Source organism: Cricetulus griseus, chromosome 3, assembly GCF_003668045.3.
Source record: "Cricetulus griseus strain 17A/GY chromosome 3, alternate assembly CriGri-PICRH-1.0, whole genome shotgun sequence".
In the NCBI taxonomy this organism is placed as follows: domain Eukaryota; kingdom Metazoa; phylum Chordata; class Mammalia; order Rodentia; family Cricetidae; genus Cricetulus; species Cricetulus griseus.
The window spans coordinates 84959397-84979524 of NC_048596.1; the positions used below are offsets into that span (position 1 = coordinate 84959397).

The 20128-nt window shown below is 37.3% G+C and overlaps 1 protein-coding gene across 2 annotated transcripts in view; it reads left to right on the forward strand.

Moving 5' to 3' along the window:
* Positions 1-20128, forward strand: part of Sox6 (SRY-box transcription factor 6) — a 318006-nt gene that overhangs the window by 95731 nt on the left and 202147 nt on the right. For both annotated transcript variants that reach the window (XM_035442269.1, XM_035442268.1), the window contains exon 3: positions 4666-4755. In XM_035442269.1, coding sequence (XP_035298160.1) covers positions 4666-4755 — 90 coding nt within the window. The remainder of the gene's footprint in view (positions 1-4665; positions 4756-20128) is intronic.

The following is a 20128-nucleotide window of genomic DNA, read 5'->3' on the forward strand; positions in this document are numbered from 1 at the left end:
CATCTTTTTGGATGGAGGGTATGCTGTGGAGGAGGAAAGTGAAGAGTTAGGAGTAGAACAAGATTGGCCACTCCCATAAGGGAGTGTGGAGCACAAGGGGGCTGGCACGAGATTATCCCAAACAGTTGGTGCATTCCTTAATGATCAAGTGCTTGAGAAGTCCAGTCCTTCCTGGCAGAGCATCTGTGTTGATGTTTAGACCACTGCCCTGCTGTATGGGAAAGGCATGCTTTCTCTTGCTACTTGCCTAAAAATAGGATGGGGTATAGCATTGTATGAGATATTTTAAGATAGCAGAAACATTTACGAGGTTAAAGGTTTGGCTCTTGGATCAGAAAATCTCAGTGATACAGTGTGCACTGCCCTTTTCACACTGGATTTTCTGTGGAGTTGGTTGGCGATCTGCACACTGGACTAGGGAAGTTATTTCTAGGTTTGTTTGGTTCAGTATGAAAAACACACTCTGTGGGCTTTTCTGTCAGCTCCCAGCATGAAGAGCTTGCTTGAAAACAGACTCTATTTATACCCCTTGTTCTTATTTGGAAAGTCAGTTGTTTCATTGTGTGTGTGTGTGTGTGTGTGTGTGTGTGTGTGTGTGTGTGTGTGTATGTGGACAGTCACCATAGAGCATTGCTTTGTATGTTATAGTGACTTCAAAATAAAACTGGCACATTTTAGTGTCTAATTATTTTTAGTGAGCTTGGAGGGTTTTAATTAAAATTTAAGAGTGCTCTTCAAGCTCTCCAAGCTCCAATTTTATCCCACTGTATTGTGGAGCTCTTGCCACTGTGAAAAAAAAAAAAAGTACAGTAGCTGTTAACTGCATCTGTACGTCCCTAATGAAAATGCTTGGGGCTACTGAGGGATGAATAAATGTACATTGTCAGGTTTGGCTGGAAACTAAAGTCATGAGCACTTCAGATCAATTATCAGTGTTTGAGAATGCAGAAACAGAGATTGCATTTGAAACTTCTGATGATGGCAAAATAAAGGGATGCCTTTACTATTGTCTTAAATATCACTAAAGCAAGAAGAAATGTATACATAGTGACTGAAACTTTTGATTGTTGACTAAAATATTTGAAAGATTTTTTTGTGTCATGTTTGTGACATTTTTAGCCCTCTGACTTTTAATGTCACATGGAAGTGAAAGGAATAATAAATGTTTACTTAAACTGTTTCAAAGTATTCTGAAGCATTCCCCATTATTCTGTCTTCTTTCTTGGCTTTAATTATGATTTATTTATTCTCTTTGACACAGAAGATAAAATTTTTATCATAGTTAGAACTCCTGAAGTCATATATATGCATATATACCGAGTAACTGAAAACCATTCCTAAAATATCAATCTATAGATTAGGAGATAATCCCCCTTGAGATCTCTTTGTCCAAAAATTTTATATAAGCCAGTGCATTAGCACACCATGATAAAGTGTATCTTTTACTTAGCCTAAAGCCTCAGTTTCTAAGAAGTAGAACCATGTTTGGCGATCTGTTATACAGTGTGTTTTAAATAAAATCAGTCCCGACATGTATCATTCTTTTGTTAGAAAAAGTTTAAAATAAATTTCCTGAAAGATAAAACGTTAAATAATAAGTAAACAAACAAGCAGAAACCCCACCCTCACCCCCAAAACAAGCCTACCCAAACTATATACCTAGTACTACTTGTCTAGAGTCGTAGAATCTTTGCATCATTGCTTCAAATAGAGACTGGCTAGAATCAAATCCCCATCATTCATAAAGTAATAGGCAAAATAACCTTGTGTTTTGTTGATTAGGTATTGCTTGATGAAATTAAACATTCTCAGTGTAGGAGGGGTGAAGTCTAGCCTCCAATGACATGCTACACAAATTTGGAGCTCTGTAAGTTATGCTCGTTTTCGTTTTCAATGTGTCTGTATTGTAGGGAATCTACAGTGTGTAATGTAGTATTATGATCCTCCCTCTCAATCTTGAAGAGTCATTTGATTCTGTAGCGTTAGATAGTTTAGTCATAGAAGTTTGACCTGTCAAACTTAGACAATAAAATTTATTGTCATTGTCTGCTTAAGTGGAAAGTTGTTTTCAAATTAATCAAATAAAATGTATTCCTTCTGTGATAGAACTTTAAAGTATTCAGTGGCCATTTGAATCACTGTGACTGTTGCATGAAGACACTGTTTTGTTCTATAAAGGACTCATTTATATAGTTTTTCCTCTTTGATCTCTGCAGTTGTGCTAAGTCACAATAAGATAAAGTCTGCTCTAACTAGCTGCCACTGCAAAACTAGCACCCCTTTTGTTGATGTGCTGGAATGCTGTAGTTGAATGGGAAAGGAGCCTCATATTTAATCAGTATGCCTACCAGAATACTGAGTGTGCATTGCTCCAGTCCACAGGACTGGGATGTTTGACAACACAACTTTTTGTGTGTAGCTTTGGCCATTTTACATATTTTCTCATCTCTGATTAGAAACTTCCACTAGGACAGTGTGTCTGGGTAATAATCAGCTTCTGGCCTTTCGCATCCATCTCACTTGCTCTCCTCTACAGCACCAATGTGTTCCTTTACTGTAACAGTCAGATGAGGAGTCAAGAGACCATGTTAATTTCAAGGCTTCTAGAATTAAGATCAAAGGATGATAAAGTTGCATATAGTGACTGTTAGTGCCGTTGGATAAACATTATCAATAGTTGTTACTAAATATCTTCCTGTGTATAAATGTAGACATACAAAACCTGTTTTCTTTCTTTGCTTTTTCTACTGAAGCAGGAGCTGGTATAGCTGGATCTCAGCATTTTCAAGGATGGATGTTTTAGTAGAATGTTGGAGCCTGTGAATGTGTAGCTTCCATGTGAATCTGGCTGGGTTTATTTGGCAGCATACATTCTTGTTTTCCATAGAGCTATGTTTGTCTCTTATTGAGCTTCAGCATTCTTTTCTTAGATCTCTGGGGGTATTTTGAGTCTATTTATAGAAATTAGAGACATGCTTTATATCTTGTGTGTATGTGTGGACTTGACATGACTTTGCAGCCATCCTTGATGTATTGAATTTTGTCTGATGGGTATATCATCTCAACTCTAACTTAACCAGATATTTTGGACTCCTACATCTGTGATGGTTGGTATCAGTTTAGCGCAATGATAGAACATACAAGGAAGGGTGAAAATATAGCAAATCCTAGTAGAGTATAAAATTCAAGACATTTTACTGATCTTTCACATCTGTTACCTAATGTTATCACTGTCTTGCTCAGAAATCCCAAACTGATAGGAGAAACAAAAATGTCTGGTAGGCAAGCCTTTGAAGATCTGAAGCCTCCTTAGCCCTATAAAATCAGTTTTAATATTGGAAAAAATGTAGGTACTGAACAAACTACATACCTCATTTATGAATGTGAAATGGAGAGAAGTCAGGGAAGAGGCAGATGGCTTTCACTTAATGGAATTTCTATGTAGAAAGGATGCAGGGTCCTGTGACAGTATCAGCCCTTTCATGACACTAGGATCTGGATTCCATCCATTCTCTGATTGATCGATCTTGTCACGAACAAATGTTAATTGTTTTCAGCAATGCTTTCTAATCATGCAAAGGTCTTCTCATCTCTTAAGCAAGGATCACTGCCTTTTCCAAAGCTTATCTAGCCTCTAAAGCCCTTTAGAGCCATCTTGACCTAACTGTCAATCTGAAAAATTCAAGGACCATTTGGAACCTGAGGGGTGGGGAATGAAAGAGAAAATGCTCAAGAGATAGGTGCCGATCTGGGGGAGAAAAAGCATTTGAAACTGGATAAACCATTTTGAATATAATTTAAAAAGAAAATTATCAGAACTTGACACTTGGAATGCCAAAGTTTAATGGGAGTTTTAAAATCTGCATTCCCTGGAAACATGGCCTATTTGTTAAGAGTTGAGTCTGGAAAAGGTACATGCAGACAGTTATAAGCAGGAGGCCTGCTTGCAAATCCATCTGAATCCAGAGAAGAAAACAGTGAATGTAGAAAAAATAGATCATTATTATGGCATTCTCATGTTTATATTTCTGTAATACTATGAATCTTTATAAAAACAGATAGACGTAATTGCTCCCTGTAGTCGAGAACATAATTTTAACATGCAATAGGGCAGATGCTATTTAAACAGATGTTTTCTTTAATAAGCATATTATCATTTTTATATAAAAGTTTTGGTAGTTTTCTCTATGAAGGGTACAAAGAGCATCTTGATTTTATTTACTTGTCTATTTTTTTAGTTTTACAAAAGTTGGATTTCTTTTTAAAGGGCTAAGTGGTTACAGGGTATTTGGCCTCTTCTCCCCTAAAGATTTATCATTGTTCCTTGTACAGCATATAAATTTTGCTTAGACTTTTAAAATATAACCTGGGCTAAAAGAAATACCATATAAATTTAAAGCTGTAGGAAAGATCCTTTGTTCTGTCTTACCAGTCTGATAAATTGATTAAATATCCCTAGACTGAGGCTGCTAAGCGTGGGTTACGGAACACTAGCTTCCTGGGGGCAATAGTTTAACTCAGTCATGGTGTTTTATGATAGAGAAATGGTAAAATTAAAACAACAGCAACAGTTTTTGTTTGTTTCCCAAGGAGCCAGTTGCTCCATCATCTAGCTCTCTGGGTCTGTAATATACATCTTTAATACTTACTTTTGTATTTTAATAGATTCCTCCTGCATGGAAAAACTACTTTCAAAAGACTGGAAGGAAAAAATGGAAAGACTAAATACGAGTGAACTTCTTGGAGAAATCAAAGGTAAAGTATAAAAAGTATCAAATGTGTCAGATGTTACTTCACATACCCCATGCAGCTGCCATTTTTATGCCAGGACCCTAAATTCTTACTTTTACACTAGATTACCCACAGAAGAGTAGGTGCAACACATTCCTGGATGTCTTCTCTGTAGGTGTACACTATGGGCATTTGCTGTACCTGATGTCAGTATACAAATTACCTTGTGAATTTACTTGACAAAAATGATGGAGGGAAAGTTTTGTCAAACAATGTAGAACAGTTTAAAAATGTCTAGTCTTTTTCTCTTAGATCATAATAGTAGCTCAATTTATAGATTGAAGTTAATTTGTGTGCATTTCTCCTGCTGGAAAGAGGACAGCTTTAAAATCTTAAAAAAAATCAGATGGAATATGTCTTGTATCACATTTTATGGCTTATTTCTGAGACCTATTTACCTTGGTTTCCATCTTGCCTCTATCATTATGCCTGAATAGTTTGGGCCAAAGTGCTGAATTTATCTATGTTTCTGGTCCCTGTCTCCACAGGGGTGATAAGAGCATCTACTCATAAACTTGGGAGAGCTGACACATGTGAAGGTCTCACCACTGTAGAGCTTGGCACTCTGCAGAGTACTGGGGAGTGCAGGCTATTGTGATGGTTACTATTGATGTGCCCATAGTATTGGGAATTGATTCATAGCAAACAGAGTGCTGGGATTTAGCACTTCCTGCTTTTGGACTCCAAGAATATCTTTGTTTTCTAATTTATTAATTGTTATGGTTCTGGGAACTGAACTATACAGGAACTAGGCAAGGTGCTAGGAAGCCCTGTAGCTTCACCCTTTGCCTGTATGTAATTCTTCTAAAATATTAAGAAATGAAGGAGGACCATATATTTCAGCATTGCGTTAGCCTGTGTGTAAAAATGTCTGGGCTTCTGGTGTAGTTTAGCTCTTTTTGTGGACATGAGTCTAGCTCTTTTTGTGGAGAAGAGGTGTTATATTCTTACCCTTCTTTGTTGTGAGAGGAAGCCAGGCCACCTATTAATGCTGTCAGTCATCTCTGTTAGCAGTAACACTTCAGGGACTTAATCACATTAGTTTTTTGGACCTATCAAACAAATTTGGGTTATTAAGTTCAGTTAAGACAACCATTTGGTAGTAGATATCTCACAAAAATGTTATGTTTAATGTATCACAGAAAGTTTGTAGATCTCTGTCCCATTCAAATTGAATGCAGAGAACAGTTGTCCTTTCACGATGAGTAATTAGTAACTCATTCCATTAACTAATAGAGTGTCGAAATCAAGTGGAAATGGAATATTATTTTGAATTTTACTGCTTCTGTTTTGTACTCATAAAGGCCATTTGCTATTTTGGAAAAAAGGAATCTCAACATAACTGATGGGTAGAAAGAAAAGTCATTAGTGACATATTCTCCATCCAGCTGCAACAACATGGGCTGTATGACTTCACACTTCATTTTGTGTTTTCTTCTCTTTCCAGAGCCATTGGTTTTATAACAGTGAGGACAGAAATGGCTTATGTAAAGGCAAGCATTTGCCAACATGAGTGATGGGGGTCTTGCTTTCTCTTAGCAGCATGGAAGCTAACATTTTATTATCTCCATGATAATAAACTCGGGCTTTTTATACACTTCAGGGTGTGTTTCTCCCATACCTTTCACTTTTATTTATATTTAATTCTAATTATGAGTTTAAAAATAAAAAATAGCTTAAGTTTCAGATGCTCAAAATACGTAATTCTCAAAAGTGAGACATGCTGAATCAAGCCTCTCCACTCCATTTCTCCGGAGGTCCTATAGGTTATTGAACTTCCAGTTTTGAACTTTTATAGATATAAATGATAATATTATTACTGAATTTTCCATTTAACTTGTTCTACATTTTTTCTTTTCATACATTTTAGCATTTTGTCACCACACACATTACATACAGAAAACACAGCAATCATACATTAATTTAGACATTAAAAATTGTAGGGGAAGTGGGTAATTTGAATAGTTTGATTTAACTGTTGCTGAGAGACCACACTTGTTTTTTTGTTTCTGTATGTGACTTGGCCAGCTGCAGTCCTGCACTCAGTACCTTTTCGCTGAGATTTTTAAGGTGATCTACAATATATCACTTGAATACTGTTGTGGGTTATCAGTATTTCCTATCTCAAGCATTGTGTTTCAACCTACTGAGGAAGGTCCTGTTATTCCCTGATTCCAAAATTCATACATATTTATTTGTAAGAAACATAGTACAACACACAATAAAACAAAAGTGTTAGTTCTACATAAATCCTGTGGCACTGGCTTTCTATTTTAGCTTTCATCTATACCCTGAGTTTTATATAAAGTTTGTATATCCCTCCTATGAGCTGCTACTTCTCCTTACTGTAGGTTTTATCTGAATAGACAATATTTAAAAATCATTATTGGCAAACATGTGGCATAAAGGGAGGCTTTCCTGAATCAACCAAGCCTTTTATTCAACAACAAATTGTTCATTTTCTTCTAAAGGACTTGTCCAATGCTTGCTGGACTGTCAGAACTTGAGAACTTTAAGTTTGTGCAGGCCTCTCCCATTCTTGAGATTAAATACTATTTTGCCATATTTTCTTCCAATTAGTTGGTTCTTTGTTGAATCATTTAACTTTTTCTTTCCTCCTGAATATATTTTTGATGTATTATTTCAACTAGACTTATAGTTTTTAAGCAGTTAAAAAATAATATAAATACACTATGATGAATGCTCAGACCCCTCTTACGGGGAATGGTATCTCTCCTTATACTTAATTATACATTTGGAACCATTTATATAAACTTTTACTAGTACTTTAATAATTGTTAATGTAGTATATTTTATCGTAACTTTTTTTTGGTTATTTGAGACAGGGTTTCTCTGTGGCTTTGGAGGCTGTCCTGGAACTCGCTCTGGAGACCAGGCTGGCCTCGAACTCACAGCAATCCACCTGTCTCTGCCTCCCGAGTGCTGGGATCAAAGGCATGAGCCACCACCACCTGGCATGTTTATCATAACTTTTATCCAAGGTATTTTCATACTTTTCTAAAATTTATCTTGGATTGCCTGGCATTGGTGGTATATGCCTTTAATCCCATTACTCCGGAGGTAGAGACAGGCGGATTGCTTGTGAGTTCGAGGCCAGCCTTGTCTCCAGAGCGAGTGCCAGGATAGGCTCCAAAGCTACACAGAGAAACCCTGTCTCGAAAAACCAAGAGAGAGAGAGAGAGAGAGAGAGAGAGAGAGAGAGAGAGAGAGAGAGAGAAACCAAAAAAAATTATCTTGGATTGTTTCATATCAGTGTTAATTAACATTTTAGAAGTTTTAAAATTACTATCATATAAAACTATTGGGTGAACAGACATCTTTGTAAAACTGCATATTTTCATGATTTATTCAATTCTTTTTTGAAGATTGTGTGTGTGTGTGTGTGTGTGTGTGTGTGTGTGTGTGTGTGTTGCCTGCATGTATGTGCATGCAGTGCCCACTGTTGCCAGAAGAGGGCATTAGATCCCCTGGAACTGGAGTTTCAGACAGTTGTGAACAACCATGAAGGTACTGGTAACAGAACTCAGATGTCTACTATAATACTTGTAACCACCAAGCTGTCTCTCAGCCTCCTTAATCAATTATTGCATGTCCATCAGGAAACTTTTGGTTTCAGCACAGTTATTTTTGTGTTTTACCCATATTTAAGATATACTTTATCTTACTTATTTTCTGTTGCTGTATTTAGAGATTATACTAAGTTTTACAAATTAATTTTACTGGTTCACTGTATAATTTCCCTCTTCATTGGGCTTACTATGTCTGATGATGTTGCAGCTGGCAAGAATGACTCTTTCTCATCACTTTACATCATCTTACCTAAATTGCAAAGAACAATATTATAGTGTTAGTTTTATTATTTTACACTTTGTATTGAGATAAACTACTTTATTCTTGAAATACTATCTCATATAGCCCAGGGTGGCCTTGGATCTATAAAGGCCAAGGATGACCCTGAACCCTTGCCTCCCCTGCCTCTACCTCCCTTGTGCTGCTATGGCAGGCATGCACCAACATGCCTACACTAGCTATTCTTTATAATTAATAATATAGTTCTAGTCTCTCAGAAATCTCTATGAGGAATTATGTTTCATAGCACACCTTGTTTGTTTGGAGGCTTTGAATTAATTGTGAAATAAACCCAGGTAAATTGTGGGATCTTCTTCTCTGAATTCCCTGCAGGATGTGTCTTTCTCATAAATTGGGTTGATTGTGACTTATTTATTTGTAATATATATAATAGCATATATAGCATTTCTAGATAATATAAAACAGCAAATAGGTTAAACATATATTACTTCTTTCTTGAAATCCTGAATAATATATTCAGAAAACACCAGATTCTAAAAACATTTTTTCCTTTTATAGGTTAGTTTTGTCATAAAACCTTTTTTTTTCTAAAATCATATAGCTTGTGAGATTTTCATTTTTTTGTTGTTTTTTGTTCTTTGAGACAGGGTTTCTCTGTGTAGCTTTGGAGACCATCCTGGCACTCGCTCTGGAGACCAGGCTGGCCTCAAACTCACAGGGATCTGCCTGCCTCTGCCTCCCAAGTGCTGGGCCACCAACGCCCTGCTGCTTGTGAGATTTTTCAAGTGTTTCAAGTTATCATTGATTTAATCTATCATTTCAGGTCTCCTGTCTATTTTTTGCTAAATATCTGAGTTTTACTTTTCCAAATCTGTTTTTCCTTTTGTTTTTCACTATTTACCCATCTCCCTTAAAGAGGCAATGTTAGGGCTTGTATCTTGGTGCTACCCCTTTCAGCCTAATAGTCATGTCATCTTGCTTTTGGCTGTACTGTTTCTTCATTCTTTATTTATTCATACTTTTTGTTCATTTTTATGTACTCTAACTTCCCACATTGAATGCTCCATTTGAAAATTTTAAACTTAATAAAAAAGCACTTGGTTGTATATTTCTATAAATACACTTATGTGCCCATGACTGTGTGCTTTTAGAATTTTTGCCATTTTATGAACATTTAGTAATTATATGATTTGCTAACTAATCTATGTTTATATATTTTCCATAAGTTTATATTTTATTTTAAAGTCATACAGTGTAACAAAGTTATTGAAAGGAGTGAATAGCCACCATCAACTCTAGTGGGATATTCAAGAAATAGTGAGTAGAGGAAAAAAGTGGGGGCCACAGAATGGATAAGAGAATATTGAAAAATGAGCCTTCAACCTAGAGACCTTACAACTAAGAAACAATGATTTCTTTTAAAGATTTCGCTTTGCCAGGCATTGGTGGTGCACGCCTTTAATCCCAGCACTTGGGAGGCAGAGGCAGGCAGATCTCTGTGAGTTCTAGGCCAGCCTGGTCTCCAGAGCAAGTGCTAGGATAGGCTCCAAAGCTACACAGAGAAACCCTGTCTCGAAAAACAAAACAAAAACAAAAAAAGGTTTCATTTTACAAAATTGCTTCATGTAATACTGTTCAAAAGGAGCACAACAAAGCTGCTAAAACCAGTGGATAGCAGCCAAACTACGGTTGAAGTTTGAGAGCCACTGAGTCAGTCAGTCTGAGTTGTCATTGAGTCTGTGTCTTGACTAGTGTTTTCATTGCTCCTTTAATGGTTTATTTTATTAATTTTAGTTATGTGCATTGATTGCCTATGTGTGAATTTCTACACAGGAATACAGGTACCCAAGGAAGCTACAGGTGTCATATCCCATTGAGTTGGAGTTACTTGTGTTTGGCAGCTGTTAGTCATGGATGCTGGGAACCAAACTTGAGTCCTTTAGAAGAGCAGCAGTTGTTCTTAAAAGCACTGAGCCATCTCTCCAGTCACTGTTTTTATTGTTTATATTTAAGACAGATAATAGTATGTTTCTATTACAAATACATTCTGAATGGGTGGTGGCAGCCAAGGCAATTGATAGCAACATTATCTCAAAGAGTTGTTTTTCTCAGTATGGTAGGAACATCTAAAATATCTCCTAGCACCCTTTATATATGCCAGGAGAAAACTCCACAGCCTTGTGCACTGCCATATTTCCACAGGTCACCTCCTTCCCAGTCACCATATTACTTGGGGATAAAATGGGGTACCATGAATGAATTTAGCAGCAGTCTCATGGTGAAGAGCCCTGAACATTTATTGTGACAGGCAGGAAGGATCTGCCTGACACATGCTATCTGACTTGGAGTTGTGTTGGTTAGAAGGGCAAATGTCTGTTTTGTGCTGTTTTAGGGAGTTGGGTTAACAGGGAACTTGTTCTTAAGACACAAAACAACATTTGAAGAAGTTGTGACATCTGACATCAATACAGATGGATTGTGTGTGCCAGGGTGCCTGGAACATAGAGGTTTCCATCCTGTGTCAACATGGCAATAAATCTTGTGAGATTATTTTTTTGTTTACAAATAGAAGTATAAAAATGCCAAAAATTGTGAGTACTGACTTACACCTTCAACCCTAGACTCAGGAGACTGAGGCAGGAGGATTGCTATGAGTTTGAAGCCAGCCTGACTACATGGTGAGTTTGAGGATAGTTACCCTATCTTTTTTTTTTTTTTTTTTTTTTTTTTTTTGCACCACGCTTGGTGGTGCAAGGCTTTAATCCTAAAGCTTGGAATTAGAGAATTAGAGGCAGGTAGATCTCAATGTGTTGGAGGCCTGGTCTAGATAGTGAATTCCAGAATAGCCAGGACTGCATAATGAGACCCTCTTTCAAAAAACAAAACAAAAGATTCCAGGTGTGATGGCTTTTTTTTTCTTTTTTTCTTTTTTTTATCCTAGCATTAGGGATGCAGAGGCAAGAAGGTCTCTGTGAGCTTGAGGCTAGCCTAGGCTACAGGTTCCCAAGCCAGCCAGGGCTACATAATGAGACTGTCAAAACACTAGCCGACCAAACAGAAAATAACAAAATTTATAAAATATTTTATGTTTATGATAGTTGATTATTACATCTGAGTAAAACAAAACAGAAAATAAACTATTCACAATGATGCAGAGAGATGTAGAGGTGGGGTCAGCTTTGTCCCAGAAGTCTCTGCTAGATGTAATAAAGTGGTTTTAAGTTCTCTGTGGCCTTACCACTGTCAGAAGGAGAAGTTGGACCAGGGCCCTGACCTCTCCCACAGCATTGAATGGCTCTTTGATTTTGACATGTGGCATGACACAGGCAACATGGCCTCACTATGCAATACTTATTGCCATCTGTGCTTAAATGACTGAGAGAAGAGTGGAGACACATGACAAGAAGACAGAGTACAAGACAGAAGAACAGTCAGGTTTGAGTTGTGCCAAGTGTTGGGGGATTCCAGGATAGCTGTGGTTAGACACAGTTCTGAATGCAGTGGCGACCCCAAGCCGTGCCTGCCATGTCTCATTGCTGCTCAGAGGATCCCCTTTTCAGTTGATAGGGAAGGTCTGAACCAATCACACTACTTGGAACATCTTCCCCTCGATATGGTGGCTGGCCTCTCCTGCTTCCTGTGAAGGCACTTCTTTGGGCACTGTGCCAGGGCAACAGTGGTGTTGGTTGTTTGAGTTAGCACGGACTGAGCTGTGGTTGTGTTTGTCAAACAACCAGATGATAAGAGACACAAAAAGATGGCGAGCAATGAAGGAAAAGAATGATTCCTTTCTAGTGTTAGTTATAATTAAATGGCTCACTATATACATTTAGGTATAAGGTAGATGCATTTAAGGTATGGCCTTCTACAGCTTAAAAAAATGAAGAGTTCTTTCTTCTGATGGAAAAATGACTGAAATACATTTTTTTCAGTGGTATTCTGTCAATGGTTCCAGTGTCTTTAAAGCTATTCCTGTATAGTATTCACTGCTATGTCTGAAGGGTTTGATCTTAGCCAACTTCACGATGAAGAACAGAGGTGCTCCACTGTTCTTTGTCAGGGTTGTTTCTAGAAGATTTAAATCTAGGAACTATACGTCTCATAATGCAAGCTATCACAACTGTGATTGTAGAAAATACAGAAATAAAAACATAAATTTAAGCTGGGTATGGTGGTCAGGACTGTAATCCTAGAACTCAGGAGGCTGAGGCAGGAGGATTCTGAGTTTGATGCCAGCTTGGATTACATTGTAAGTTCAAGGTGAGCCTGGACTACACAGTGAGACTGTCTCCAAAACCAGAGACATCACACAGGTTAAAATGCAGCAGGCACCACGAAGGAACTTCGTTCTGTCAGCCTGTGAAGTTCTTCTGAGGTTTCATTTCAGTTTTGATTGCTGGCAGGGATTCTCAAAGGAAAGGACAGGGATGCAGAGTCATGATTACTTTCAGGGCCTGATGGGTCTTAAAGATCAAATAAGGCAGGATGTTCCAGGAGTAGCTTAGGCAGGGTTGTTATTTACAAGGTCAGAAAGGATTTCCCAATTCCCATTTCCCAGTGTTCTGCATCACAGTCACAAACTGACATGCCCAGTGCCTCCAACTTTGTTTATTCTCATAAGGACCTAAACTACACTAGAGTGCTTGTACCTTGGCCTTTCTGTTTTTGTTTGTTTGTTTGTTTGTTTGTTTGTTTGTTTTTTTTTTTTTTTTTGCTAGGCAGGAACTATGATTGTACACTTTGCACATTCATTTATAAATGAGTTTTTCTTGAATTTCTACTCATAAATTTATGGTCCTCTCTTCTTCCTCTGGGGAGACTTCACGAAACAAGGAATGCAACAGGAGAGTTGGTTCAGTGGTTGAAAACATTTGGTGCTTTTGCAGGGGACCCAGGTTCAACTCCCAGCATCTAGATGGTGACTTACAACTGCCTGCTCCAGGGCACCTGATGTCCACTTCAGGCCTCTACAGACACCAGCATGCACATATAAGCAGGCTCTCATAAATACACATAAAAATAAATAAATCCTGAAACAAAACAAAATGCAAATAATTAAGGGTGAATCTTGTGCCACCTCTCCAATAAAATCAGCAAAGTTTATTCATCTGGTGATTTAAAAAAAAAACAGTTCAAATAATAATGTGTTAGTGTTCGTTTAGATTCTCTGTATTTGCAACTTCTAAATTGATTTTTTAAATGTACTGAATTGCTTTAGATGCTAGCTTGTGAATTTAGGGATGCTGTCTTCTTACCTCCTGGTCTTAAGAGATTGTGCAATTGACTGATCCAGTGCTTTTTGTACATGTCCCTGTAGTGTAGAACTTCAGAGTCACATTGAAAGTCACAGACACTCCAAAAATTAGTACTGGAGGCTTTTTGTCTGCTGTACAATCCTACTTGCTTTTCTCCAGATCAGTCCAGAAAGTCACTGCTCTAAACCACATGGTAAATTACTAAGGCAGAAACTTAGTATTCTGCTCCAAATAACATGTTTAGCCAATTTCACAAAGTCTTTTGGTCGTCTTGTAATCAATAGCGAGTAATTACAGGAGAACTCCTGGATTCCTTTAGCCAGCAACAAATGCACAAAGCAACCCCTTCTGAACACATACACGTATTTGAATCCAGCAGCACCCACGGTTTCTAATTACATCGCTTTGCACGAGTGTAGACATTTCAGAGCTCTCCTTTGTACTCTCTGCTATAAACATCTTTTCCCTCTTTTGAAGTCTGTGTGATATACATGCAAGCAATTAAAGCCTCCTCCCCCCCTTCACTGGAGGTTGGAGACACAAGGTCTTCTTAATTAAAATTCTAACAAAAGCTACCGGCAAAAATTCCTACTATATGATTAAGGTCTAAAGTATTATGATACATTAGACTCATTGTTAACTGTTGGGATTAAAAGAAATCGATATGTTGGGGTGAGATCAGCTGAATCTAATTAGTGAAATCAATGTTTACATAAAAGAAAATACTAAAGTTTAATAGCAGGTTCTGCTTATAAATATAACACTGGCTAAAATTGTTCTTTATTGTCACTGCATTGACCACATAATCATATTTTAAATTCAATGAATAAGAATCAGAAACTTCTTTCTTGTAGTTAATTATTATAATTAAAACACAAAACTTTAAAATCATATCTGGTTTCAAAAGTTTTAATTATGAAAGATTCTTAAATGCAAAAATAGTCTCCAATTATAAAATATTCCCAGTGATTCCATTTTTAAAAGGCTAATTTTAGCAAGAGCTACATACCAGAGTCAGAAAGGAGGCAAAATTGGGTAGAAGTAAAAAGAACTAAGTATTCTTGTGCAATTATGATTACATTAATATGCATTAGTCCATCGGGGATATAGCAAAATTAAAAGGAATACATTTTGATATAACATGAAAACAACACACCTTACCTTTTCCTTCCTGATTGCTGTGATGAAAATAAACATCACAACCAGTATGGAGAAGAAAAACTTTACTAATTGCAGCCTAGATTTTAAGTCAAATGCAATTTATTAGCAATTTCCTGGAAGTCCTTCAGATTGCTTACTAGGAAATGGTGGCTAGCAGGACATCTGTAGTTCTGATGGAATTAGGGAAAACACGCTGGAGTTTTAATGATGTGTATCAGATGTAGGCTGATGGGGGGTAGGGTGGAGTTCTCTACCACAATAGGTAATATTCTTTGAACAGAAACTCTTTTTTTTATTTCAAAATTAGTTTACAAACCTGGAACATAGCCATTAATATTCACACACACTTGTGGCGAGTTGGACTCACTACCAGGGATCTTTGTAAAAACAGGGGTCTACACATGGAATGGCACATTTAGTCAAACTGAAAAAAACTGCTCTCAGAGGTTGGTATGATATTTCACAACATTGTTGGGTGGCAAATTCGGTCTCATTTTTCCATCTCCATAAAAGTGAGAAGAACTGAGTATAAGTTGAGTATAAAATGTCTTCCAAGACATCAATTTAAGTTTTACTTACTCTGAATTTTGTTGATTCCATCGAGGTAGAATCAACCATGCAGCTTATCTGAAATGATTGGTTGGCTTCAGGTGGGCTGGGATATCTGGAACATTTAGTGGTGACAGAAACATAGAGGCAAGTATATGTATTTATTAATTCATAGAGCATTGTAAAGAAATAATTTTCTGGTTGGTTTCCAGTGGGAACAGGAAGAAGGGTATTTGATAACCACCTCTTATATCACAAATGATTTTATTGGAAATGAGCCAGCATGTGTAAGTCTGAGAGATCTCATAGACCAAGAAACTGACATTATCATACCCATCTGTCGAGTTTCCAACACAGAATATTTTGTTAAAGTTTGCTCAACCAAATTTCAAGTTGTTGATAATTAAAACATTTTCAGATAATTTAGGTCTGGTACATATTTGTCCAGCTTCATTTCCATCTTGTTACAATAGGCATGTTAACTATCACAGGCTTCCCAAGCCTTTTGTAGTATTATTAAACTATTGTGTTTAAGCAAGTTCAAATTGTCTTACTCAAAAATTTAAGTGATTTTCAACTCAACTTGTTCTTTTTTGTTAAAATATTATGAGCTCATTTAACTTTTCTGACACATAGTTGACATAAGTTTTTTTTTGTTTGTTTGTTTAGGGAGGGGTTATTTTTCCTTTTTTGAAAAATATTACTCTGCAGCTCATGCTATCCTAGAACTCATGGCAATCCTACTGCCTCAATCTCAGTGCTGAGATTATTATTGGATAATAATCTGGCTTGGCTTAATTTGTTTTGAAAGTAACTGCGGGAGATGAAATTTACTATGTATACATTTATCTTAGCACTCACACAGAGATTTCAACAAATGCATTTTTAAATATACTAACATTCATTTGCTGTATTTTACCCCAGCCTTTTTCATTTGAATAAATTATAGGGGTTTAAAATATATATTTATGGTAATATTCATACATGACTAATTCTTGGAAGAAGAATTCATGGGACATTATTAGTCTCTTGTTCTGTTGGGCCCTACCAATGCTCTGTGTTTAGCACAGTAGATGCCAGGGTGCACCCTAGATATTGCTGTAGGTTAGAGTTAGCTCTTGAGCACATTCTCAGGGGATCATGGTTATATCCCAGAAAACCTGGCATGTGCTTCTGGATCTCCCACAATCCTTGTATTTAGGTCATTTGTCTGAATGGGGTGGGGAGCAAAAAACAGGCAGACCACTTAATAAAATGTCTGTATTTTTGTCCAAATGCTGTTTTTTATGAATAAGGACTATGCACTGAGCATAAATTGTACATTATTCTCTACATTTTAAATTTGTTACCAGTGTTGGTAATTACCACTGAGTGCAAATTTAATGCACTGGGGAAATTTGATGCAATTATTTGTTTATTTGTGATTCCCCTTCAATCCACATGTCTACATTAAACTGTTGAAAAAGAAAACCCTTGAGAATTTAGGTCACTTTTAAAAATTCACTCACTTTCTGAATCCTGGTGGTAAACATATGTTGCATTAACCAGGATGAAATTAGCATAGGCTCTACATTGTAAAGGATACACTCTCCAAGTTTAGTAACATAAAATAAACTACTCGTTGAATACAGCCTTCAGGAGGGTGGACCAACGGCCACACCACCTGCCTTCAGAGTCAGTGGGAGATGCTATAACTGAATGCACATTTTAGCTAGTTTAACTTCATATAAATTATTTTTCCTTGAGCCTCTTTCCAGCACTTTGGTATTGATTACACCCATAAATGGACTAAATAGACACAAGTTGGTAGCTTTTAGGAAGTCTGTTCAAAATGACAGAAACCACAGAGAAAAGGTCCAAGTTTGACTCTCTTCATGATTGCCCAGAATTTTTTTTTTCAGCTCAGGGAATTTGGGTACTGAAAAAGACCTCTAATGCTGAAAGGGTCTGAAAATAAGAAAAGTGCGAGAGGGGTAGAGTTTCTGTCGACCTTCGTTTTATTTTCTCCTTTGATCATAAACTGGAAAGGAAAGTACACGTTTCACAGAAATGGCTCAACGTCATTAAGATGGTTTGGGCAAGAGAGGGAGTGAGGCCGATGAAGGCTGGTTTTTGATGAAGAGGTGGGATTCCACAGGCATCGGGTTCAGTAGACTCATCCAGTGTTTTCTCTCAGCTATTTGTTGTGTGTGCTTTTATGATATTCTTAAATATGTCTCTATAGAAGAGATTGGATCTAAAAAAAATCCATTCCATGCCTTTAAAAATAGGTTTCTTCACATAATAATAAGAGATTTGTGTTCTTGCAGTTAAAGCAAAGTGTTGCATTCCTGTTCACATTTGTTTAACCAAGCTCCCATCACAACAGGTGCACAATTATTTTTATGAGTAAAATATTATCAGCCTTCAAAATTAGCCAGGGCAAAATGCAAGTTGTCTGATTGAATAATCAAAGCTGATACTTAAAATACATTTGATTTCCACAGGAATTTTAAAATGCTAAGCCCCACTCTCTTACTCTGGAATTCAGAGGGAGTTACAATTGTTGCTAGTGTGTAAGTTGTTCTTGTAACTAGTCTGAAGTGTTTTGTGTGATTCAGGTGGTGTTATAAGGCAAACCATTATTTGGTAATTAATTTTAGTCTGATATTTTAAACTGTCAGTAAAGTGGTATACATCACAGCAGGTAACTCTTTCCCCTTGAAGATTATTCTGCATTTGCTCAGAAGGACCACCAGTCTAGAAAATTAAAATCCAATGTGTGCTCACTTAAATTCAGTTTGTGGAATATAAAATTATACATATATTTCAGTTTATAAAATAGATTGTGGATGATCTAAGTCATGGATTACTTTGGTGAATAGTTAAGGCTCCTAAATGGAAGAATATAAGAAAAAAACCCAGCCCCACCCTCCCCCCCAATTGAGCAGGAAGCAGATCTGGGTGGCAACTTCACTGTGGTTTAAAAGCACTATAACAGCACAGCTGTTAGAAACCAATTACAGGCAGGTAACTGTTTGTTTTCATATCTAAATCTGTTTGTCAATCAGGAGAATGCAATGAATCAGGAGAAGGGATCTCAAATACAAACCACAGAGTAAGTCAGAGCATCTGGAGGAGGTCCAAGCCACAAGAATTAGGGCAGGAGTACAGATGGAATCAAATCCACACGTGCGCATGGCTCCCAGCTTTGACCACATTTTTCAAATCAAGTCAGAAGCTGAGATGATTGGAGAGAAATCTCAGTTTTCTATTGGGAGTAGACTCATTTTAAGGTCTGTTAGAACCAGTGTGGTTACCAATAGGAGAGAGATTATAAAAGAATCCTGCATATTGTTATTAGCCCAGGACATTTTCAGTACTGGCTCGTCAATAGAATGTGACCTATGTTCTATTCTGGAAGGACACCATGATATACTTTTGGCTATCTTGTGAAGAAGTAGGATTTTTGCTACTTTGACTTTAATTTACAGCAATTTTCAGCTTCTGTGCCTTTTCCCAAAGCGTCTTGTTTTATCTGGACACAGTGAGGCCACCTCTACTGTTCCAATCCTCGGCTCTGGTGCTGAGGGTGGGAGACAGTGAAGCTCACAAAGAGTGCTTTACACATGTCTGTAGGGCTGAACGTGGGGAAACCTACTGAGAGCCAAAGTTTTAAGTTGGTAACATCAAGAGAGCATAAATAGAAGTTTATTAAGAAAGCTAAAGAAAACAAAATAGGCACAGCCATGCTGTGGTTTTGCTTAAACACAGGCTTGTGGAACCACAGAGAGCCCTAGATTTCTTTTCTACTGCTTACTGAAAGGAGCCCTTTTATTTTTCCAGGCACAATTTGTGCCAATGGGCCTTCGCCTGGAAGCATGGTGGCTGTTGTCTAGCCCGCACTGTGCACTGTGTGTTTCTCTGCTGTGGCTATCAGGGTTTAGTTACCCTTCCAGGTGGATGTGGAAATGCATTCTATTCTAAGGCTTGTTGTTCATCCCAGGTCTGTGTAAATTCAGTTTGGATGTCAGGAATGAAGGGAAGAGACCTCTGTGACATGAAGGAACATTCTCTACAGACTCATCTGACATGGCATCAGAATTAATGCATAAGAAGTGACTAGTGAGCTTAAGTACTAGAGGAAATAACATGATTCTTTTTCCTGTAAAATAGCAGGAAAGACTCTGAGGCGGTCTTCTGTATTATGTATTCTGTTTCATGAAGAAAACTAGAGGTGTGTATTGTGTGGGCACTCACCTTGTTTCCCTTGAGCAGTTCAGGGGACAACTTGTGGGAGTCTGTTTTGTCCTTTTACCACATGGGTCTGTGGGGTTGAACTTTGTTTTTCAGGCTTGATGGTAAGCACCTTTATCTGCTGAGCCATCTTACCAATCATAGTAAAACTTTTCTTATTGAACATAATCATCTCACTCATTCTCCTGTTTTTCAAGAAGTAATGTGTTGGTAGAATTTCAATCAACCTACTGATCCACCTTGACTGCTTATCATGGAATTTACATTATTTCACATTTCCTATCACTCAAACATGAGGGTTGTTT